The sequence below is a fragment of the Giraffa tippelskirchi genome, chromosome 3 (genome assembly GCF_054371585.1).
Source record: "Giraffa tippelskirchi isolate mGirTip1 chromosome 3, T2T-mGirTip1v1.2.pri, whole genome shotgun sequence".
Lineage (NCBI taxonomy): Eukaryota > Metazoa > Chordata > Mammalia > Artiodactyla > Giraffidae > Giraffa > Giraffa tippelskirchi.
The window spans coordinates 181,729,904-181,754,839 of record NC_137277.1 but is presented as its reverse complement, the minus strand read 5'-3'; the positions used below and the strand labels follow the sequence as shown (position 1 = coordinate 181,754,839).

Sequence of the window (24,936 nt, the reverse complement as noted above, 5' to 3'; positions counted from 1 at the left end):
AAGGCCAAGGAAGAGCCAGGTTCCTCGGTGGCACTGCTGAGGTCATATACATCACCTGTAACAGCCTGCCGCCAGACTTCTGTGAGAAGATAGGCCCTATTTGTTTGCTCTAGTTATTCCCTCCAGCTGAAAATGTCCAACTTCAAAAAGGTCACTTCCTCCAGGAAGCACTCCCGACTACTTAGGACAGGGTCAAATGTCTCCTCCTCGGAGCAGTGGATGCACCGAGCCTTTCACGCCGGTTCACCACACACTCCAGGAAGATGAGGTCAGTGGCAAGGGCCCATGGCATTCACGTTTTATTCCTAAGCCAACATACCGGTTGGGTGCACAAGCATACCTGGACCTGATCGCTGGCACAGCTTCCTTGGGAGCAAAGACAGGTCCTGGCCCTCGCGAGCTGACACAAGCCAGTTGAACTGTGACCACTACATCACCTCCAGGGAAGGGGTGGGCAAGTACACACCCACCCTGGAGTGAGGTGGGGGTGCTCTTCAAGCTAGGAGACAACACAGATGTTCCCAGCGCAGGTAGGTCAGCATTACCTCAGACGTGTGGCACTCCGCAGGGTGACTAAACAGCTTCCTCTACCTCGGTCGGGTTTTAGTTAAAACCCCACCCAGCCACCCTGGTGCTCTCATCACCTGCAGTTTGGACTCAGCTGCACTTAGAAGGACAGTAAGACACCCAAGCTTCTGTCCCCTCCCATAGAGAAGCAAGTCAGAGGTCGTAGGATCTCTTGACACTACAAGACATCATACCTCGGTGATTACTGAAACTCGTTACTGCAAAACACTGTGAAAGTCTAGCTTCAAGTCACCCAGTTTCTATCTTCACATTTTAGGTGTCACCTTTCTTTCTCCCATGTCCCTCCCGAAGGCTAGTCCTGTCTCTCACAGCCAGCAGGACACCAGGGTATATATAGCACAGACAGGATGCATCCATACACTATTTCATTTAATCCTCAAAAGAATCAGTATTTTCATTTCACACAGAAATAACACTGGCAACACCCGCTGAGCACTACGGTAGCTACCTTATATAAGCTGTAGCTAGTCCTCCCTGAAAGGTGCCAGTGAGCTATATTCCCATTTGCAGGTGAAGAAAACTAAGGTTCAGCATGTAAGTGGTCAGAAGCCAGGTCTGTCCAAATCCAAAGCACTCTGCAGCTGGGCCAAGCCCAACAAGAGACCCACCTATGGAATAATACCTGAGCAACAGTACATGAGTAATTAGGGTATAAAAATTTATTACACATACAGAATATTACCACTAACAAATGCAGACAGGCAAGGACACCACGGTACGGGATGGAGGAAGGCTAGCTCTTTGGAAAGTGAACAGGTTGGGTGGCTTGGAGCCTCATGCCACGCGGGTTGGCCAGTCAGATGGGAAAGCACATGCCAAACTCCAGGGACGTCAGGGCATCCAGTGACCGCTCTGGGTGTTGGCTGCCTTCCCATCTGATCTGGGGCTTCAAAGGACGCCACACCCAGAAGCAAGCAACTGAAGCGAAGGGGCTCCCTAAGGTGGCCCAGGCTTGTCTCTGAAGTCACGGCAACACCAGTGTCAGCAGTGTGTTTAATTGGATGATTTCCACAAACTACACACGACGTTTCTAACCATCACACTTCAGTGAAATACAAAACATTAAGTTACAGGCTGTGGGAAGAGAAGGCAGCACCTTCCAGTCCCAGTTGGTCTGGGGGGTAAGGGTAGAGGGAGGTTTCTTTTTAAACCGAGCCCCTCATTTCAATGTACAAAAGAATTACTCTGATCGGTATTAAATTGTATTGAAAACAAAATGGACTAAAAAGCAAATACTACTCTATGTTGGGGTGAAAATGGGAGGAAAGAATGAGTCCTTCAAAGCAGGAGGGAGACAGTTGGGGAAGGTTCTGTGGCTGTGACCCTTGGTGGTCACTCACGCTGCTCCATTTTTACTTTCGGTGGTCTCAGGAAGGTCCGGTTTTTCTTCTCTTTCTTTCCTTTCGTGTTGGCTTGGAAGTTTCGCCAGCTGTCCACGCGACCATCTCGACTTTCCTAAACACAAAAGAGGTCTGCGGTGAGGAAACCAGTTGGAGAAAGGAAGGGCCTACACCTGCTCTGCCATCCCCCTTGTAGGCAGACCTGGCCTGGGCCTCTGGAATAATCGCAGTATAACAAAGCAGAGGTTTCCCACCACTTCCACAGGCCCAAGAAAGAGTCATACCGCCCCCTGGAAGGCAGGATAAGCCACAGGCTGAAAAGGAGGATGAGGTGAGTAAAACCCATGACAACGAGGCCATCCTTTGTTGGGGACCTCCGGGCTAGATACTTAGTGCCTGCTATTTCTAATCCTCACATATGGATGTGCGAGTCGGACCATAAAAAAAAGGCTGAGCACTGAAGAACTGATGCTTTCGAATTGTGCTGAAGAGAAGCACTCTTGTAGAGAAGACTCTTGAGAGTTCCTTGGACTTCAAGGAGATCAAACCAGTCAATCCTAAAGGAAATCAACCCTAAATATTGACTGGAAGGACTGATGTTGAAGCTGAAGCTCCAATACTTTGGCCACCTGCGGTGAAGAGCTGACTCACTAGAAAATACCCTGATGCTAGGAAAGGTTGAGGGCAGGAAGAGACAGGGACGAGAGAAGATGAGATGGTTAGATAGCATCACCGACTCAATGGAGATGAACTTGAGCAAACTCAGGGAAGCCTGGCATGCTGCAGTCCATGGGGTCGCAAAGAGTCAGACATGACTTAGTGACTGAACAACAATAACATTTCTAACCCTCACAAAAAGCTCCAGTGTGTCATCCCACCTCTACTTCACAAAGACACCAGGGCTCAGAGGCTGCATCCTTTTCTCAAAGCCACCTGTCTGGCCAGCAGTACAGCCACTCTTTCCCCCACACCTTCCTTCTGCCCCTTAAAATTTGGATGGAGGTGCGAAACCAGCATGATGCCTGGCCAGCTGTGCTGGGAGGACCACAGGAATCCTTCCCCCTTACAGACGGGCCTTCTCATTTTCTCTCTCTGCACACATGTGGTGGGACAGAAACAAAGCCATCATCACTGGTTAGCCTATCCCTACCCTGAATCCTAAATGTTAACAGAAGATAAGACCAAATGTGACTCAACTCAGGAAACCAGGCTGAGCCTCTGAAGGATGAACCACGATGTCAAACAGGAATCAAGGCCGAAGTCTCTCTGCAGGCAGGACACGAGGTTACAAGAACCTCGGGTTCTACTCACAGACCTCTAAGTGGGGCACTGCTCCACACTTGTCCCTAAATTAAATGTGTGAACCACTGTCTTGAGCCCACTTGGCAGCTGTGCCTGTCACACTCCTGCCAACAAGCCCGGGAGCAGAGAGGCGTCTGAGCCAGGACTCGGTCCTCAAAGCCCCCGCCCTTCCCCACAAGAGCCATCTCCCCGACTATCTGCCCCAGGCAGTCCTGGGACTGCCCAGCAATCAAGTTTCTCAGCTGGGAAACTTTCTCCCTCTGGAATAAGAGTCCCCTGTCACCTTGGAAGTTTACCTCAAAATTTTTCTGCCACTCCCTTTCTCGTTTGGCTTTTTCTTGAGCTTCAATCTCTTCCTCCCGTTGTCGCTTCCTAGGAGGAAAACCAAACCACAGGACTTAGATGGTACTTGGAGAGTGTGTTAACCATACAAGTTAGGCATGTTCCCCACAGAAGCCAGCGTACAAAGTCAGTCAATTCCCTAGGGTTCTCCTGGAAAGGGCTCAGAGCACTTCACGAACGTCTCATTCTGAAACACGCAGATGAGACCGTGGGCAGGGCTGGGGGGCAAAATACAGACACTGCCGTTACAGAAACAGACAGATCAAGTCATCAAAGCCCAGCCAACACTAATTGGAGGTTCTGGCTCAGGCCCTGACGAAGCCATCTTGAGAACCCAGGCCACCTTACTTCTGTGAGAGTGACCATCACAATAGCAAAAGTTCTCGTTCAAGAGGATTTCTACACAAAACCCTATCCCGAAACAAGCCATTTCACACAATCCCAACTAACAAAACCTAGTTATTGCTGAACAGCAATCAACAATACAAAATATGTAAACTAAATTAACCTCAAGATTTTTATTTTTATTTTTTTTGGTCACACTGCTTGGCTTCTGGGATCTTGGTTCCCCGACCAGGGATCGAACCAGACTACCTAAGCAGTGAAAAGCATGGAGTTCTAACCACTGAACCATCAGGGAAGCCCCAACCTCAAGATTTCCAATGAGGAAGACAAATCATACTTTAGGGCAGTAAGTACACTGTAAGAGATCACATTGTACCACTAAATACTCACCAAAACTGCAGCCACTATTCACACAAAAGGCTCTGGCCTCAGTAACTGCCTACTTCACTCCAGGAAAACAGGAAGAGAACACACAGCACTCTTGATCATAAACGCCCTAAGGACAAGCCTATTCAACATTTCCCAGAAGTCAGACAGAATTCCTTACCCTAGTGATTCAAAAGTTTTGCTATTTCCAGTATTTACATGATGTATTGTAGAGTAATTCCTTCATCAGAAAAATCCCCAAAGACCATTTTGGTTAATCTAGGTATTTAGACATGGCTTAAATGAATATACCAATATATACCTTTCATGCATCTCTTTGGCTTCTCTCTCTTTCCTTTTAATTTCCAGCTCAGCAAAGAGTTTCATTGTCTGTTTGTATACTGCTTGTTTGAACTACAAAAAAAAAAAGAACAAAAGAAAAGTAAATATTTTATCAGCAATTTGAATTAAATATTTTTTGATGGAGCCCAGGACAAAAGCAAATTAGACCAACAAGGAAAAACTGATGCTGGCTCTCTCCTGGGAGATAAAGAACACATCCCTCTATGAACTCTTCCACATGGGATGATACAGAGGAGCCTTGTTCTGGTAAAAAAGCACCAATGAGGAAAACAAAAACAACTCGACCTGCTTATCACAACCATTGAAATTTTGGAGGGCTCTTTCCAACTTGCAAAAATAACCTTCAATTTTCTTTGTACACGTATTTTATAATTAGTGTGAGTGAGGCACCACTTGAGGTTCAACTAGAGATACGCAGGCGCCATCAGGCAGACTGGCCCCGGAAGTCTCTCGACGGAGGCAGAGCTACTAGTCGTCCCCATCCTCACCCCATTATCTCTTCCCCCTTCTTGCACAATCCCTTATCTCAAGGCACATGGCCACCCAGCATAAACGCCTGCATCCCCCAGGCTTCTCTGTAGCTAGGTGTGGCCACGTAACTTAAGTTTCAGGAAATGAGTTGTAAGGAAAAGTGATGCAGCTACTTTCTGGAATGTTCTTGGAGGGAGCACACGTCTCCCTTCCTGCCCTCTCCTTCTACCCTGCTATGAGGGGTGACAACATCTCCTGGACTGCGAGAATGAAGGTGACACCCTCGGTGGCAGAGCTACAGAAAAGAGGACACCGAGCGCTCGAATCACACCCAGTCCAGCAGCCGTGTTCCCAAAGACACTGGGGAGAGAACGAGCACTGACGCATTCACACCACCGTCGTCTGGGGTCTCAGCTGTATGCAGCTGAACTTGTATTCTGACTCACACACTGACAGAAACAGATAACACAGTATTATATTTGTAACACAATATAAACACTTTGTATATTTTCAATATACAAAGAAATATAAAAAAACAACCCATCATGCAGATTTCATAGGGTTTATATCCTAAAATCAGAGACACTAGAGCAAAGGGTGATATATGAAGAAAAAGGGAAATAAAGGAATCCTCAAATTACTATCACTTCTGAACACTGTTACCTGCCAGATACTGCTTAGGAAAAGCAATGCTGACAAACTCCAGTCCCTAATAAGGACAATTAAAGAGGTAACGGAATCCATATGAATATTTCAATATTTTTAAAAGTTCCTGGATGAACTGTTTCTGGTGATTTTGATTTTTTTATATTTCTCTGCTTTTTCTGAATTTTCTATCATTAGCATGTGTTCCTTTATAATCAGGGGGAAAAAAATAACTAAAAAGAAGTTAAGGTTCTTAACAACGGAGAGGAACAAAGGAATATTTATAAGAGTCTTCAGAAAAGACTAAAAAGGATAGAGAGAAGGGAAAGTAGGGCTGAGGAGAAAACAATTAAAATACTGAAATGGAGTAAACCCAAAACCCACCAGAAAGGATGGCCTAACAGTTTTCAAGAAGCAGTGTTACCACACAGAAGAGGGGACCAGTTGCTGTTAGTGAAATCGCTGATGGAAAAAGCTGACAGGAAGCAGCTCTAGCAAGACAGCTGCCCCTCTATGAATCTTTTAAGATAAGCATGTGGAACAAGTTACTTAACCTAACTTGAGGCAAGATTAAGATGACCTGAAATTTTTCAGGCTAGTGAGGCAATGAGACACAAATATATAAGAAGACTCTCTCTCTAACCCAGTCCCCACCAAAGAACCCACAGGATGGACCGATGCATGCCGCTTCCCTGGAAGCATATTATTACCTGAAGCACAGTGGGTACCCACAGCTGGTAGACAGCTGTGTACACTGTGGGTGCTCCCCAAGTTGACTATCCCAGCTGCAACTGCACTGTACTTAAGTGATTTAAAACATCATGGAAATTGATGAATGTGGTTATAAAAACAAATATTTGTTGGTGCGTTTATTTGCTGGATCTTCCTTGCTGCACGGGCTTTTCTCTAGCTGTGGTGAGCAGGGACTACTCTCAAGCTGCAGTGCACGGGCTTCTCATTGTGGTGGCTTCTCTTGTTGCGGAGCACAGGCTCCACAGCATGCAGGCTTCAGCAGTCGCCGCGCGTGGGCTCCGTAATTGCGGCTTCTGGGCTCTAGAGCTCTGGGCTCTAGAGCTCCGGGCTCAGTAGCTGTGGCACACACGCTTAGTTACTCCGAGGCCTGTGGGATCTTCCCAGATCAGGGATCGAACTCATGTCTCCTGCACTGGCAGGCGGATTCTTTACCACTGAGCCACCAGGGAAGCCCTTGTTGGTTCTTTTAAAACTAAGTGGAATGCTTTAGAAAGAGTCAAACATAAGACTCTAAAAATAACTGCTGTGGAATTCAAGGTACAGGTGACGTATCTGAAAAAAACAACCTAAGATTCTGCTCTTGGTCTGCTTCACAGGTACCTCAGCTTGCAATGTTCTTCAAGAGAAATTAAAAGCAGAAACTATGGACGATGCTTTGAGTGTTTTATAAAGTCAAGTGTGAGCTCCAACAAGCAGACACATCCTCAAAGGAATGGCCGTAGCCCTCTGTCCCCGAAAGAGTTGGATTTTTCAAAGAGCAGAATGAATGCACGTGTTAATAGTTTAAGGTGAACTGCTTCCAGCACGTGCGCATCAATCTGTAACCCTCCCTCTCTTTAACCCACCAGCTGTGAACCACTCACACGACATGAAGTGGCTTTTCCCATTTTGAACCTACCAGCTCAGGGTCATCCTCCTCCACATTTGTAGGCTTTCCTTCCTTCTTTAATTGCTTTTTTCGCTCTTTCACCTAAAAAGAATTTGTTTTCCATCAAAAAATGAGCACTTATACTTGAGAATATCCATTAAGCTACAAATACATGATGTGTGCGCTTTTCTACAGTTGTAACAAAAAGTCTGCATTGAAAAGAGATAAGCCCCTGCCTCGCCTCCAAACCAGCTATGCAATCGAAGAAAATGAGGAACCGGGGTCCCTTCTCCAACCTCATCTAAAATTCAACACCCAGGGACAAATAGGGAGCTGTCCCCAACTCGCATCCCAGGCCAGATCCAAAGAGTCTTTGACACATTGAACAGATTATACATTTATCTTTCAGGGCTTGTGGTTATGTGTTTATAGCAAAGAAAGTAGATACGTCAAGTTTTAAAGAAGCTACAGAATCTGTGGCATCAAGTATGATTGTTTTCTGGCATTTCTACACCTGTATTCTGGATAACTGTCACTGGGAAACCTCCTTAAACCAACAATTTTCCCATAATTTTGACCACCATTGAGATCCCCCCAGAAAATAAATATGTCCATTCGCGTAAGAATGGCATTTACTCCAATAAATTACCATTCAGTCCAGCAAAACACCAAGTGCCTTCCAAGCTCAGAAAGACCCTACTGCCACCCTGTGGTCAGAGAGCCTGAGAGTGGTGGCTCCTGTACAGGTAAAATACAGAGGAAGGGTAACTATTACAATAATTCGTGGACAAATTGTCAGGTCCTTTCCTGGGTGTCTACCAGAATCTGGCCCTCGAATTCCAACATCTGACCAGCAAGACACAGTTATGGCAGTCTGTCTCTTCTTTTTACTCATTTCCTTCATCTAAATTGGCTTCATTACTATGACTGGTTATACAGTTGTTACAGATACCAAAGCTCTTCAAATAATAGGTCAGATCTATATTCATTCCCAATAGAAACTGCCCTTATAAGACAGCCTCCGGAGTTTTGCCCCAGCAAGTGAAAAATTAAAACAAAGACCTTTCTTAAGATAGCTAGTTAGAAGATAGTTAAGATAGCTTCTTAACATTTTCCACCACTCAGGAGATTTAGGTATTGCAAAAAAAAATAAAGCCAGCTATAACTGAATTTATTTCAGTTGAGTCCTTCCCAACCCTGTTATTAACAGAGACATGTACCTCCTCCCGTTTTTTTTTTAAAATGTACTCACGCCCCCTGCCCGACTTTCTCAAGCCCCTGTCTCAGCTCTGTCACAGAGAGAAGAACAGTCCAGGGCCAAGCAGCACCACGGCTACTCTACTGTTTCACTCTCAGAATGGGGCACAGTGCCGAGAGGACAAGAAGAGCTTTCCACACACAGGACTGCTAGGGAAAGACGCAGGTACAGCGTCCTGGCCATGCACCCTCAGCGCTAGGAGTGAATGCCAGCATCAGGCACCCACTGTGCATGACCACAACCACCGCAAAGGAGTGGAGACCACAGGAGCAGTCACGCCAGGCAGGCGTTGCTACGTCAACGTTAACATTTACCCTCCGACAGGGAGGCGTACTAATACTTCCTGTAAACACAGCAGCACTATAAATACTTACGGTGTGTTCCACGTATTCTTTTCCTGCCTGAATTACATCCAGGGCCCTCTTCTTTTGTTCCTGATCCAGTAGCAACTTGTAAGCTTTGTCCACAGCTAATGCAAAACATTGAAATTAACTGTTTCTGCAAACACCCTCTCAAAGTCTGAACTCTACTCAGGCAGTGCAAATGGACTTGTGCCATCTAAAAGCATTCCCTACTTTGTTAAATTATTTACTGTTGTTACACTAATTTAAAAACATACAACTACGGCAATGACTTTCTTTGAGAGCCTTGGAAGAAAATTAAATATACGCCCAAGGCTAATTACACCACATCTAGATTTAATTCAGTGATCAAATTCTTCCCATTATTTTTTATGTTCAAAGGAAAAAAAAAGAGCCTAGGCAGTAATAGTCTTTGTTGGCACACAAAAGTTTTAACTAAGCAAAGTTAAGGTCTATTTCTAAACAGCAACATTCTGCTTTGAACAACTATACTGAAAACCACAGCTTCTTCATGACCAGAAGACAAAACTACAGCATTATTTTCTTGATCCAGGACTAGTAACAGTTAGTCCTTAGCATTGACACAATGCTACTCACAAGCAGGTAAATTTACAAATACCTTCAAAAGCCTTTTGTGCTCTGTCAGCATCATCTTGATTTTTGTCAGGATGCACCAGTATGGATAACTATAATCAGAGAAAAGTTAGCTTTTCAGTAAGAGGAACATTTAGTAATTCTTCACCTGCACTGCACCTCTCCACAACCAAAAGCTCTAAGATACTAGGGCAAAGACTGTTAGCCAGAAGCATTTTTTTAAAAATTAATAAATGTCGTAAAATGCCCAGAGGTATTATATTAATCCTTAATAAAATTCAAATATCAACAGGTAAATGCACACAGGTGGAAAACAGTTGAGAACAAATGTAAGCCTGGCATCATGAAGATGCTCTGATAATTTGGGTAAGGGAAGGGAAAAATGAAAAGTACCAAGTTCCTTTTATGTTTCTTGTATGGAGCACTAAACAGGATTAAACAGGTCTGAGATATCATCTCTTTCCTGAAAGAATTTCTAATATGAAGCAGTAGCTCTCACTTCCGGCTGTGCTTAAACCTTGAGAAGATTTTTAGGAATACAGAGGACTACTTTCCAGCCTTAGACCTTCTGAATGAGTCTCTGGCATCTGCACTTTTTAAACCTCTTTTAAATCTCTATTAGACTGTGTATCACAGACTTCCCAGGTGGCTCAGTGATAAAGAATCCGCCTGACAATGCAGCAGACGCAAAAGATGTGGGTTCCTTCCCTCAGTCGGGAAGATCCCCTCGGGTAGGAAATAGCAACCCACTCCAGTATTCTTGCCTGGAAAATTCCATGGACAGGGCAGCCTGGCAGGCTATAGTCTACGGGGTGGCAAAGAGTCAGGCATGACTGAGCATAGCACAGCAACAGACTGGGTATCAGATGATATTATAGAAAGGAATTGGTGTTGATTTGTTAGGTGTGACAGGCAGTTATGCAAGAAAATGTCCTTCTCGGGAGGGGATATATGTATACTTATAGCCGATTCACATTGTTGTACAGCAGAAACACAACATTATAAAGCAATTATACTCCAATTAAAAAAGAAAATGTCCTCTTTTACTTTGGTGGGATAACTGCTTCAGCATTTAGGTGTTAAGTATCATGGTGTCTGTAATTTACAATTCAGCCAAAAATACACAGCTGCTGAAGGAAACTAATGCATACAGATGGTGAATATATGGGCTCTCATTGAAACTTCTTATGACTAAAAAGTTAAAAACAAAACCCTCCGCAGGTGACCCTTTCAGACAGCCAGGGTTAAGAACCACTGACCTGTCACTGAAAGACAGAAACAGCTTGACACAGGGATTGTGTTGGGATGAAAGCAAGCGGGCATCTAATGCTAAGCCCAGGACTACTAGAGCCAGAATTCTGGGTTCCAATTCCAACCACAATCACCAACTAGCTGTGAGACCTTGAGCAGTTCACTTAATCTCTGCCTCAGTTTCCTCCTCTGTAAGTGGGACAATACTATATACCTTTAGGTCACTGGATTGTTGTAAAGATGAAATGAGATAATGCAAGTAAAGAACTTAGCACACTAATACACATTAACAATAGCACATAAAGAAGACCTATTCTAACTGCTTCATGTGTGTAACCTCATTCAAATCCTTATAACAATCCCAGGGTAGTCACCATTGTTACATGAATTTTACAAATGAGCTAACAGGGCACAGAAAAGTTGAAAGTAACTTGCCAGAGCTCACAGTGCTTGTAAGAGGTATAGCCAAGACTGAAACTCAAGTCATACAGCTCCAGCACAGGCTCTTAACTATTAGGGCCTATTAACAACTAAATAAAAAATCTTACCGAGTTCTTTGTATTGTTATATAAATAGTCTAAAAGTTTTCACTATGAATTTGAATAAATGTTTATTTAACTGGGAAAAACTGCTAATGTACTACATTAGAAAACTAGAAATTGTAGAAAAAGAGGTAAACGCTGAACATAAATGCAGAGTAGAACTCAGGAACCAAAAAAAACTATCAAGTTAAATCATGGGAAATGACTGGGTAGGCAAAGATTAAGAACACCTTGGTTTAATAACAGATCTGAAGACGATTATGAGCCAGCAATGGGAAGGCAATGACCGTACTGAAAAAGCAATCACAGGGAACTCCCTGGTGGCCCAGGGGTTAAGACTCCGCGCTTCTACTGCAGGGGTGCAAGTTTGATCCTTGGTGGGGGAATTAAGATCCCACATCCTTCACAGTGTGGCCAAAAAAACTTTTAAAAATAAAGTACATAAAAGATGTAAGTTGAAGAAAAAAGAAATTTTAAAGGCATGAAATACACAGAAAATTTAATTTCCAACGACATTAGAGGGAGTGTGATTATTCACCTCATAGAGGAAAAGGCTGGGGGTTACTCAGCTGTCAAAACTGGACTGAAAGTCAAAGTGTTACTCGCTCAGTTGTGTCTGACCCTTTGTGACCCTATGGACTGTAGACCATCCAGCTCTTCTGTCCATGGGATTCTCCAGGCAAGAATACTGGAGTGGGTAGCCATTCCCTTCTCCAGGGGATCTTTCCAACCCAGGGACTGAACTCAGGTCTTCTGCAGAAATCAAACCCAGGTCTCCTGCGTTGCAGGCAGATTCTTTACCATCTGATCCATCAGAGAAGCCCCAGACTGGAAGGGTGTTTTAAAAGGCTACTATAAACTCTATAGCCTGAGTTATTAAATATTAGAATGAGCAATAATCAGAGGTCTTGGATCTCCTTTCTGAGAGAACTTTCTGAAAGCACTCTTTATATTAAACCAGGTATCTTTTGAGTATTCATATAGGTTCACAAAAGACAGAATTATTGAGGAATGGGATCTTAAAAGTAAATCACTGCTATGAATCATTTAACATGTTCTCTCCTAGAAGCCAGGGGATTTGGTAAGTACTGCACAATATGACTCCGCGAAAGCTTTCTACTCTACCTTGTACTTTCCCCTCTTAATTAAGGGGCTGGAGAGATTCTATTTGGATGTAAATTCATCCTATTCATAGGTAAGCTATGGTCATTCAACTATTTAAGATTAAGTCACTGTAATTTTTTTAAGAATTACAAAATTTAAGAAAAAAAAAAGTTAAATTTTCGCCTAAAAGTTGTAACAGTAAGTCCTAAGAAAATCACATGCTCAATACATTTTCAAAAGGCTCCAACTCCAGCCATTACAGGAATACAGTACCATACCTGCCGAAACCTCTTTTTTATTTCTTCATCTGTCACTTCAGGATCTATCTGAAGAACCTGGAAGAATCAAAATCAAAATTGTAAAAGAGATTAAAAGAATTTATATATTTAAGAGATGCCCAATAATTATAATCGGCATCTAACAGTTGTCAGCGTTCTAGAACAGTTCTAAAAGATGTTCAAGAAACAGAAATGAGGGGCTTCCCTGATGGCTCAGTGGTAAAGAATCTGTCTATCAATACTGGAGACACAGGTTCAATCCCTAGTCTGGGAAGATCCCATATGCTGTGGAGCAACTAAGCCCGTGGGCCACAACAACTGAAGCCTGAGCTCTAGAGTCTGTGCTCTGCAACAAGAGAAGCCAATGCAATGAGAAGCCCACGCATCTCACCTAGACAGCAGCCTCCAACTCGGTGCAACTAGAGAAAGCCTGTGCGCAGCAGGGAAGACTCAGCAGAGCCAAAATAAATTTAAAAAAAATTTTTAAAAAAAGAAACAGAAATGAGTAAACCAGTAACAGCTACAGTGTTTCAGGGTTCTCAGTTAATTCAGTGGTTACTTTCGCTCCATCAGAAAAATAATAAATTACCCTATAACCAGTACAGGCTTCCAGACCATGAGAAAAATGTTGCCTTCCTCCTTCATTCACTCCTTTTCATTACGAAAAGCACCCACCCTCTACTTATCTTTGCAAATGCAGAGAAAGTATAGCAACTCAACAAGGAAATAATTAGGCTGGCTACCTGTTTGTTTTTTTCAATGAGGGAAAACTGTTGATCTTCAAATAAAGCACCCCCCCAACAAAGCTACCTGATTTTTTTTTTTTTACAACAGTAAAAGATGTTTATCAGTTTTCACAATCAACTAAATAAAAGATAACTGCAAGCAATAATGGAAACATTTATAAAACTATTACATACAATCTGGAGGCTTACGTAGAGTGACGTGGTAAGTGGAGATACATGTACATGCACACGTTTTCATCCATCCAGGAAATGTGTCTTTTGGTTGGTGCATTTAATCCATTTACATTTAAGGCAATTATCAAAAGTGAAGAAGAACTAAAGAGCCTCTTGATGAAAGTGAAAGAGGAGAGTGAAAAAGTTGGCTTAAAGCTCAACGTTCAGAAAACTAAGATCATGGCATCTGGTCCCATCACTTCATGGGAAATAGATGGGGAAACAGTGGAAACAGTGTCAGATTTTATTTTTGGGGGATATAAAATCACTGCTGATGGTGATTGCAGCCATGAAATTAAAAGACGCTTACTCCTGGGAAGGAAGGTTATGACCAACCTAGATAGCATATTGAAAAGCAGAGATATTACTTTGCCAACAAAGGTCCGTCTAGTCAAGGCTATGGTTTTTCCAGTGGTCATGTATGGATGTGAGAGTTGGACGATGAAGAAAGCGGAGTGCCGAAGAATTGATGCTTCTGAACTGTGGTGTTGGAGAAGACTCTTGAGAGTCCCTTGGACTGCAAGGAGATCCAACCAGTCCATCCTAAAGGAGATCAGTCCTGGGTGTTCATTGGAAGGACTGATGTTGAAACTGAAACTCCAATACTTTGGCCACCTCATGCAAAGAGTTGACTCATTGGAAAAGACCCTAGTGCTGGAAAGGATTGGGGGCAGGAGGAGAAGGGGACGACAGAGGATGAGATGGCTGGATGGCATCATTAACTCGATGGACATGGGTTTGGGTAAACTCCGAGAGTTGGTGATGGACAGCGAGGCCTGGCGTGCTGCGATTCATGAGGTCGCAAAGAGTCGGACACGACTGAGCGACTGAACTGAACTGATGATCATATTACCATTTTCTGAATCATTTGGGGTTTATTTTGTGTAGGTCTTTTCCTTCTCTTGTGTTTCCTGGCTAGAGAAGTTCCTTTAGCATTTGCTGTAAAGCTGGTTTGGTGGTGCTGAATTCTGTTAACTTTTGAGTGTTTGGAAAGCTTTTGATTTCTCTGTCAAATCTGAACAAGAGTCTTGCCAGGTAGCATATTCTTGGTTGGGAATTCTTCCCTTTCATCACTTTAAATATATGCTGATTTCCACCTCAATCCAGAAATTCGACTTGGCTCCATGTTAAAATCTACACAGCTCAATGGTTCTCCACCCAGAGTGGAAACCTGAGAGCAACGCCTGGGGCTCAACTCCAGGAAACTCTGATTCCAGCTCAGCAGAACTAGAGTACAGTGAATGGCAGGAAAATCTGTTATTTCTTGCACAACATGGTTTAAAAACAAATTTTATCATTCCTCTCCAACCCTGGGTATCCTGGTGTTGACATTCCTCATCAAGGATTCTGATTCCATCACAACACAGATTCATTCAAACATTTACATAGTAGCTACTACCTGCTGAACATGCTGCTATACACTTACAAATGCAAAGATAAATAAGGGAAAACATTTTTTAAATTACCATAAATACAGTTTTTTAAAGAAGGGTTCATTATAAGAAATACAATTAAACCAGTTGATTTCACAGTTTACTCCATAGATTCAACATAGCATCTATTTATTTACTTAGTATTAAAGGTGTAAAGAAGGGCTAAAGGGCAGAGGGTGAGAAGGTCTGTCAGAAATTCAGAAAAGCAGGCTCCACATCAGTGTGCCTGAATCAGAATCAAGATTTCAACAAGATCCCCAGGTGATCTGAATCATATTACAGCTTGAGATGCCTGGTTAGGAATGATGACAGAGGTCAGAAATAAGTGTGTTTGAGGTTAACAGAACTGATGATCAGTTATTAAAGGGGATAAAGAGAAAAAAAAATCTTGAAATGAAAAATACATACCAAAGAAGTTAAAACTGAAAAATAATCTGCCAAACTTAGACGCTTACAGGGTCTCAGAAAAACTTGACAACATGTCGTGATTTATAGCAAGCTCTCCTAACATTCAAACAGCCCACCTACAGCAGCAGTTATTGGTAGGCAAGTAAGCTGAATCACCCCCACATTCAAGAGACTTCTGAAGGTTACTACAAGAGCATATCCATTCTCAAATGTCAGGCATACAATTGGGGATAAGAGAAAAGGAAAATCTTTAAAACAAAGACTTTTCAAGAATGAGTGTGTCCCACCACACCACCCCAAGGGAGAAAGGAATTGGGGGTGGGGGTGGGGTCACTCAAAAGGAAAAATGCAGCTAAATAAGATTTACAGACAAAGAGAGATAACTGCACACACACAAATATTTAGAGAACCCTACCTTTCCTGGCTCTGAAAAAATGGAATGCATTGCAGCAAACAAATGGAAGTCCAGCACACCCAAAAAGGTGTTCAGATGAATGTGAAAGGATGGAAATCATCCCGCCTTCACCAAAAAAAAAATAATAAAGCCTCAATAAAGCTACAGTCTAGAACCAATCATGCCAAATGTATTTCATAAACCTTGACTGGTTCCCAGGTTAAAAACTAAAATAGTTACAATGGGTTTGTTTGTTTGTTTGTTTTAGGACAATTAGCGTTATTTGAGTGCGGACTCTATGCCCGATGATGTCTACTGAATTGCAATAATGTGGTCTTTCCTAGTGTGGTAATAGTGTTGTGGTTATGTGGAAACGTGTTCCTGTTTGGAGAAGAGGCATGCTAAGATACTTAGGCATGATGTATCAATGTCTGTAGCTTACTTTCAGATGATTTGGCAAAAATGAAGAGGGTATGTATAAATATAGGGTTTCCCGGTCACTCAGTGGTAAAGAATCCACCTGCCAATGCAGGAGACAACAAGTTCAATCCCTGGGCTGAAAAGATTCCTGGAGAAGGAAATGGCAACCTGCTCCAGTATTTCTGCCTAGGAAATCCCATGGACAGAGGAGCCTGGTGGGCTACAATCCATAGGGTCACAAAAGAGGTGGACATGATTTAGCGACTAAACAACAACAAAAATGTATAAATATACATATACCAACACACACGCCAAAAGTGATTTTTCCAAGACTCAGATCATACATACACTGATCACTGCAACATATATTCACTGAGTGCCTTCAAAGTTAGCTAATCCAACTCCTTTCCTATCTTTAAGCATTGGAGATGCCATATTTAGCCATGAGACAAAGTAAAAACAAGCCTATACCAGCCCAAACCTCTTTGAAGCCAGTTTATACATTCAATACAAATTTATGAGCAACTGGGATTGCTAGATACTGTGCTCACTTCTGTCCTCTTGGAATTTAAGGTCCACAAAGGAAGGAACAGACAAGTAACAAGTAATTCTTAACAAAATGATAAATACTATGTCCATCAGTTTGACTCTAAGGAAGCACACAGGTCTGTTCTGATTCTTGGAAGATTTTTCTGAGCTCCTACTATGTCTCAGGCTTTGAGGATGCTGCAAAGAAAACTCCACAGTCTTGGACCTCAGAGAATGAATAAATCATCACACAGAAATGAAAACGCTTGACTGGGGCATTTACATCAATGTAAGTTTCTGAACTCAAATAAACTGCAACTGTCACCTTTAGGATCTTCTGCTTGAAAGAGAAACCCAGTCTTAGGTCACACCTGAACTCTGACCTGTGAATAATGTGCAAGTTCCAGAGTCCTGTGAGACAAATATCTTTCTTTCCAAAGTGCCAAACAAGATAAACAGAAAACAAAAGTCTGTGGTGCTGCCTTCTGGGGCTTTAAAGTTAAATAGAAAAAAGGAACTTGAAGAAGGCAGGACTGAGCAGGAGCACAGATTCATCTAAGCTTATGAAAGGAAGTGGGGGAGCAAACATTCTTAGAATGCATAAGAGAAAGATGCTGGCATAATAGCTAAAGGTTAGAAATATGTCCAAATAGGGAGCTGCACTGATGGGGGGTGGCAGTGGGGGGCAGGGAATGCCCCATGGATTAGAATTCCTGTAATGAGACTCCTCAGTATCCCTCTTCTACCTGATGCTCAGTAAAGTGGTACATAGGATGACTACTCAAATTTCAATTTACAGCCAATAGGACAGCTATTATGACATCACTTCTTCTTACTAGGAAAAGACCAGTCTGCTTACTTCTGGAGAAAAGTCTGATTCATTTAGATATCTCAAGAGTTGTTGCATGAAGAAACAGAAGTATTTCCCTAAATTGAATATTTTTTTCTAAACGGAAGATTTTGTTTTTTCCTCAACAGAAGATTTCCTAAATTTCTAGGAATACGTAATCCTGACTTAGGGTCAAAACTCAACTTTACAAGAAGACAATGAGGGTGGAGGGTGGATGAATTAGGAATTTGTGATTAACAGATACACACTACTATATATAAAACAGATAAACAACAAGGTCCTACTACTATACTGCACAGGGAACTATATTCAATACCTTGTAATAAGCTATAATGGAAAAGAATCTGAAAAAGAATATAATGCTATATTTACTATATTTACTACATATATATACACATACACACACATATATATGCATGACTGAATCACCTTGCTGTACACCTGAAACTAGCACAACACTGTGTATCAACTACACTTCAATTTAAAAAGACGACGACAATGACACCCGTACTATAAAGGGGCCAGCATATTTGTAAAAAAAGAAAAGACAAAAGTTCTAATGGACAGTCGTGGATTCCTACAAACTTAAACACCACCTTGCACCTCCTCAAGTGTGTCAACCTTACTGTACTCTTTACACATTCAGACACACTTCCTACAACCAGGACAGGAGCTATGGGGCAGTGAGTTCCACTTCCAGAACCACATTAACTGGCAGGACAGTAAAATCCTAGCATTCACCTTGGTCCCAACAATGTTACTCCTCATCAATCAGATCTCCACAGGAAACACGAACTATCTTAATGAATAAAGGGGTAAGCTATACAATCAAGTGATCCTCTTTCACAGTATATACTATCTCAATTTAAAATACAACAGAATGGATATACCATCAAATTCTTTTATCACCTTTCAAATATTTCATCTTCCCCTCCATCTTCCCCAAAATCATAACTAAATGATTAATGATCAGTTAAGTTATGCTTAATTAATGATTAGTTATGATTAAGTTAAGTTTCAGCTTTTCCATTTTCTTCTCTTTCAAATATGTTAAGTGGGACCAGGCAAAGTGGACATTTACTTTGGGTAAGGGAGTCAAGATGGCCCAGAGCAGAGGATCGGAGTCTATCTGGGACAAAGAAGACAGGAACCCCAGGAGGAGTGTCAGCCACACATGTGGTGCTGGAACCCAAACTGGGTGAGAAGAGCATCCACAGAAGGGTAACTCGACAGCAAGTGCCAAAGTGGGGTTGAAGAGGGCATCTCTACCCGCAGGCGGCCTGCCCCATGGTGGCAGAACCTGTGGTGGCAGGTTGAGACGGCCAATACGGATGGGCATAGAGTGCAGGAGCCCAACAAGGACATCTCCGTGAAGCCCAAGCCTAGCATGGGGTGTGCAAGCCTCGGCACAGTGAGGTGGGTGTCCATGGAGGAGGGCATCAAAGTAACAGAGCAGCCCAAATGGGACTAGGAGCCCAGGTATTGCTGGCACAGAGAGCTGGAACACGAGCAGAGTGAAAAGGACCTCCATACAGGGAGTGACCTGGAGTGTGGAGTCAGAACCCAAGAAAGGTGACGAGGGTGTTTCCAGAGGAAGGTAGCCTAACACAGGGTGTCAAAGCCAGAGGAGGGCAGGAAGGACGCCTGCCTGGTGGGGAGGATGCCAGACCCAAGAAGGATGAAGAGAGCTCCTGGCAGGTGGAGGGCGGGCACAGGGAGGCAGAGCCAGGTGAGACACACACCCACAGCGAAGGTGACCTGGCAGTGGAGCTGAGAGTTCAGAGGTGGGGAGAAGGGTTTCTGCACAGTGAGGCAACCTGGTGTTGGTGTGAGCGTGAAGCAGGAAGAGGAGGGCATTCACACGAAGGAAGGGATGGGAGATCAGATGCATAGGGGGGATCAATTAAGTAAACATATATATTAGAGACAGTGGGAGGGACTTGGGTTAAGAATTTGCCTTGCAGTGCAGGGAACAAGGGTTCGATCCCTGATCAGGGAACGAAGTTCCCACAGGCCAAGGAGCGACTAAGCCTGCATGTTGCAACTACTGAGCTCGTGTGGCACAGCTTGAGTCCACACAAAGCACCCAAAGATTCCACACGATGCAGTGAAGATCCCGTGTGCCACAACTAAGACCCGAGGGAGCCAAATAAATAAATAAAATACCACTACTTTAAAAAAAAAGATAACAGGAGCCAGCCTGCTATCAGAGAAGGGAACTATGACCATTGGAAGAAAAACGTCCTCGAGTAAACCCTGTGGTGTTGGGTTGAACTTTTATGTAATACACGTATGTGTGTGTGCACACAGACACACACACGCCTTAGCCCTATCTACCAACAGGGCCCGGGAGTAATGACAATGGCCATGGGTATGCTCAGCACCCAAATCTTGACTTCTAAATATCATTCTTCACTAAAAGGAATTCAAGAGATCCTCAAAGAAATGGTTAATTCACGGCTGGGTTCAGAGAAGTACAAGAGTACCTACGAATCGAAGAATGATTAAAAAAAAAAAAAAGACAAGTGCTGGCTTGAAAGTAACCTGCTGGTCAAATCTGGGATAATCTGAGCGTCAGAATAAATAATATTGATCATAACCCACTGAATAAAATAGGAAACCCCAAGTCTACACTGACAAATGAATAAACTGAAACCTCGACAAGGACAGTATATTCATACATTCTCAAAGTGTTCCTAGAAAGGGGAAAAAAGTTAATTTCATAAGCAAACCTAGCAGGCACCTTCTTTAAGAGATCAACCCAACATCATCAGTAATAGGCTAATCAATATCACGTTCCACTTTACAGGTGACAGAGAGAAGGCAGTGTCACTTCTGTGCTATTCTTGTCAACACTGCATAAACTGAATCTAACGAGAAGCCACTATGACAAGAAGTCTGCACACTTCAGTGAAGAGTAGTCCCCACTCTCCACGACTAGAGAAAGCCCTCGCCGCAATGAAGACCCAGCGCAACCAAATAAACAAATAATACTTTTTAAAAAAACCTACACTTCGACTAAAAAAAAATTTTTTTAAATAAACAGGTGTTTTCTTAGATGCGATTATACATGACTATTCTTGCTGTTTGTATATTTCTAATTTTTATAAGAAACATGATTTACTTTTATCATCATGCAACGTATGAAGTTATAAAACTAAGGAAATTCACAAGTGTACATGCCTGTGTATAATCATATGATCATTTTGCTTGTTGAGTTATTTAATTGTGGTGAAACAGGAAAGTTTTAACAAATAAATTAAATCAAAGACCCTAAATTTACCAAGGCTAGCTATTCCATCACACCTGAAAATAAATCTATATATATCTGGGTTCCTAAAACATGACAGCAAGGTCTGCTCATAATAAAGCCACCCAAGTTCAATTCCAGCTATGCATAGTAGTACCAAATAGGTGTGTTCGAGGTAAGTCTGCCCACAGCTAGGTAAAATGCCCTATTGCAGGCCACATTAACATCAGACAGCTCACCTCAAATGGGTTCAAATTGAAGTAGGAGGAACCAGGACGAGTCAATCTTTCAATCTGATTTTTGGACGTTAGAACTGAATCTCTTTTCTCTATTTGTTTCACCTAAAATAAAGGGAATAAAAACTTCATTAGTAAAGCTCAGTAATGAACTGTGAATTGTCATCTCAACAAGTAACTCACCAACATGGTCAGCAAACATTTATTTGCGTGTCTACATGTTCAAGGTACTTTGCTAAACACTTTAGGAATAATTACAACAGCTACCAATTACTGACTTTTAATATAATGTAAAATTGCAAAAACTTTTGCAGAGGTGTTGAGAGGTGTTTATTCCTCTCAACAATCCCTTATGGTAGGTACCACCATTATCCCCATTTTGCAGATAGCAAACCTGAGAGTTTGGTCAACTGACTTGTAACCACTCAACTTGTACACGAGATTTTTGCCCAATCACTCCAATTATAAACCAGAATTTTAACCCCAACACTTTAACTCCAGAGCAGGCAGCAAGAAGATTCAAAAATAAATGTGTCACACCTATTACCTTCAAAGAGCTTCCACTCTAACGATGAAAATGTACTTGTGAATGTTCATACTTAAGTCACAACTTTTTAAGAAAGGAAAAATACAAGTACACTGAAATAGACACTAAAAAATACACTTTAAAAATATGTGGGAGGGAGCAAATAACTCTATCTTTCTCACTCTAATAAAAAATCCCTGACCTGAACACAATACTAAGGAGAACAAGCACCAAGCTACTTCCAGAAAAACATCCTCGGTGCCACTGTCAGAACTGAAATTTTAGTTGGAGTGAACCTCTGGCATATTATATATACTATCTTTATTTCTACAGCCAAAACAAGAGTTGGAAAGGATTTCAATAACAGGAAAAGCTAATCCTTCTCAGCATCTTCCCTCTTAACTCTTGTAAAGTAGCATGCCGCTCTCCGCCTTCCACCATACTTTTTCCCAGTCTCATTTTTCCTCATAGCACTTACCACTACCTAACACTATATTGTACATCTGTTCATTATTTAGCCTTCTCTATGAGATGAAAGCCTTATGAAGACAGGATTTTTCTCTCTATCAACTACCATTTCTCCAGGAGCTAAATAATACAGGACCTAGTGCATATCAGGTGCTCAATACACATCAGTTGAAGGATGATTAAATGGTCCTCCTTTAGGCATTTTCTCTCATCAAACAAACCATGCCAGTGAATGTGTAGATTAAAAAAAAAAAAAAGCTGTCTGCAGGGCAAGCTCTAGCACTGCTGGAGTTTCATAAGAGATATGGCTAATTTCAATGGGGCCACAAAACGGAAAATCAGACACCCATGGTGTTTGTACAGTACCTAATATGAAATCCATAGCCCATGAGCATGCAACTCGTTTCATGAAAACCCTTCTGTTTATAATCACTGGGTAGCTAAGATGAGAGCAAACTACAGCAAAACGGTCATAAGTCATTGCCCCCAGGAAAAAATATTCCGCCCCACACACAAAAAAATCATCTGTGCAATACAGCTCACAAATGAAATTGATGTTAAAATTTAAACAAACCAGGATTGCTTTTTTTAAAAAAAAAACTAAGAAATTAAAACTAGTTCCCCTATACTTGTTCAGTACTCATTATTGTTAGTCGTTCAGTGGTGTCTGACTCTTTGCAATCCCATGGACTGGAGCCCGCCAGGCTCCTCTGTCCATGGAATTCTTCAGGCAAGAATATTGGGGAGTAGCCATTCTCTTCTCCAGGAGACCTTCCCCACCCAGGGTTCAAACCCGGGTCTTCTGTATAACCAGCAGATTCTGGGCAGATTCTTTACCATCAGAGCCACCAGAAAACACTGGTACCAGCAAATTAACACTTCAAAGTGTATTAGGCATTTTTAAAGTAGACTATAAATGGACGTACTAAGTTGTTTTAAAATGCATTATTTCGGAGAAACTACCATGTAACAAAAGTGAAGTCACTCAGTCGTGTCCGACTCTTTGCGACTCCATGGACTGTAGCCTGCCAGGCTCCTCCATCCATGGGATTTTCCGGGAGAATACTGGAGTGGGTTGCCACTTCCTTCTCCAGGGGATCTTCCCGACCCAGGGATGGAACCCGGGTCTCCCGCACTGCAGTCAGACTCTTCACCGTCTGAGCCACCAGGGAACCCCAACTATGTAGCAAGTACTGTTACAAATACCAGAGATAAAAGGTGAATGTAACATGGTGCTTAACTCTGAATACATCACAGCCAGGTGGGGAGCAACTCCATTCCTCAAATTCACGCTAAGCTAAAGAAGTTCACATTCAGCCTTGTTTTTAACTTTTACAAAGTAGCTTCTTCTTTACATTTTATGAAGCTTTAACTCTCATTAAAACTCTTGTTTTAATAATAAACTTCGTTCTACAAACGTGAAAATTGATTAACAAAATCAATGGCTTGAAAGAATTCAGTCACAGTCACGTTAACAGACATGCAAAAATCCAATCCGAGGTCCTATGACTCCAAGAGCCATCCTTTTCTTTATTTATTCATTCATCCACTCTTTCATTCATTTACTCAACAAATATTCACTGAATAATTACTACACAGTATCCGATGGAGATGCGACAGTAAATGAGGCTCAAACCAAACTTACTCGCGTCCTAATATGATACCAAACTATTATCTGCTCTAAGATCCTGAACAAATCATTTCACCTCCCTAAACCTCAGGTATGTCATCTGTAAAATGGAGATAGTGCCTACATGGCATGATGCACAATGCCTAGCGTTCTCGAATGGCAGAAATAACTATTAATAAAACTCACTACAGAGGACTAAAAGTAGAGAGTGCTTCCGTTTTGAATACAAACGGGTACCAAGCCGTCTAACTCGCCCCCAAATAGACCCAAACTCCTAGCCGCAGACAGCACCAGACTACGCGAACTTGGGGAACTCTGCGCGCGCCCAAGCACTTCGTTGGCCAAGCTCCACGCCTCCCCGCAGACGTCAGACCCCCCACTTTTTAGTTTTCCAGGGGATCCCCCCTGCAGTATCAGGAGGAGACGCACACACCCCGAGTCCCCCACCGCCCCAGAGGCCAGACAGGAGGGGCCGCCCAACGGTCCAGGCCAGGAGGATCACTGCCTTCTCCCACTAGGAGGATAGCCCCGGGCGGGGTCGCCCCAGTGCCGCCATTCCTCACTCCGTGTTTACCTCACTGTAGAAGGTCATAAATGCTTCCTCCGTGCTGCCTCCTCCACCCGAAGCCCCGCTCTCTCCTGGAGCCGCCATTTCCCCGGCCCAGCGACCACGTGACTCTTCTGCGCAGGCGCTACCTCACGTGATTCTTACAGGCCCGCCTCTCTAGCCCCGCCCCCTTCCTTGCGTCTCTTAAAGGGGTCGCAGCCCAGCCAGACACTTTGAAATAAACTTTTAAATTGGGGTTTCCCAGGTGGCGATAGTGGTAAAGACCCCACCAGCAATGCAGGAGACATAATGAGACAAGGGTTCGATCCCTGGGTTGGGAAGATCCTCTGGAGGGAGGCCTGGCAACCCACTCCAGCATTCTTGCCTGGAGAATCCCATGGACAGAGGAGCCTGGCCGGCTACAGTTGCAAAGAGTAGAACACGACTGAGGCTACAGCCCATAGGGCCGCAAAGAATCGGAGACTGAAGCGATTTAGCACGCATGCACAGATGCC

The 24,936-nt window shown here is 42.9% G+C and overlaps 1 protein-coding gene across 1 annotated transcript; it reads right to left on the bottom strand.

Moving 5' to 3' along the window:
• Window positions 1-1,232: 1,232 nt before the first annotated feature.
• Window positions 1,233-24,553, bottom strand: DNAJC8 (DnaJ heat shock protein family (Hsp40) member C8). The gene is made up of 9 exons (XM_081586236.1): window positions 24,449-24,553; window positions 21,254-21,355; window positions 12,773-12,829; window positions 9,623-9,689; window positions 9,016-9,110; window positions 7,414-7,485; window positions 4,606-4,697; window positions 3,527-3,602; window positions 1,233-2,043 (listed from the first exon to the last, which is right to left on the bottom strand). Exons 1-9 carry the CDS (start codon window positions 24,524-24,526, stop codon window positions 1,921-1,923), a joined length of 762 nt encoding a protein of 253 aa, XP_081442362.1. The 5' UTR covers window positions 24,527-24,553; the 3' UTR covers window positions 1,233-1,920.
• Between the last annotated feature and the right edge of the window lie 383 nt (window positions 24,554-24,936).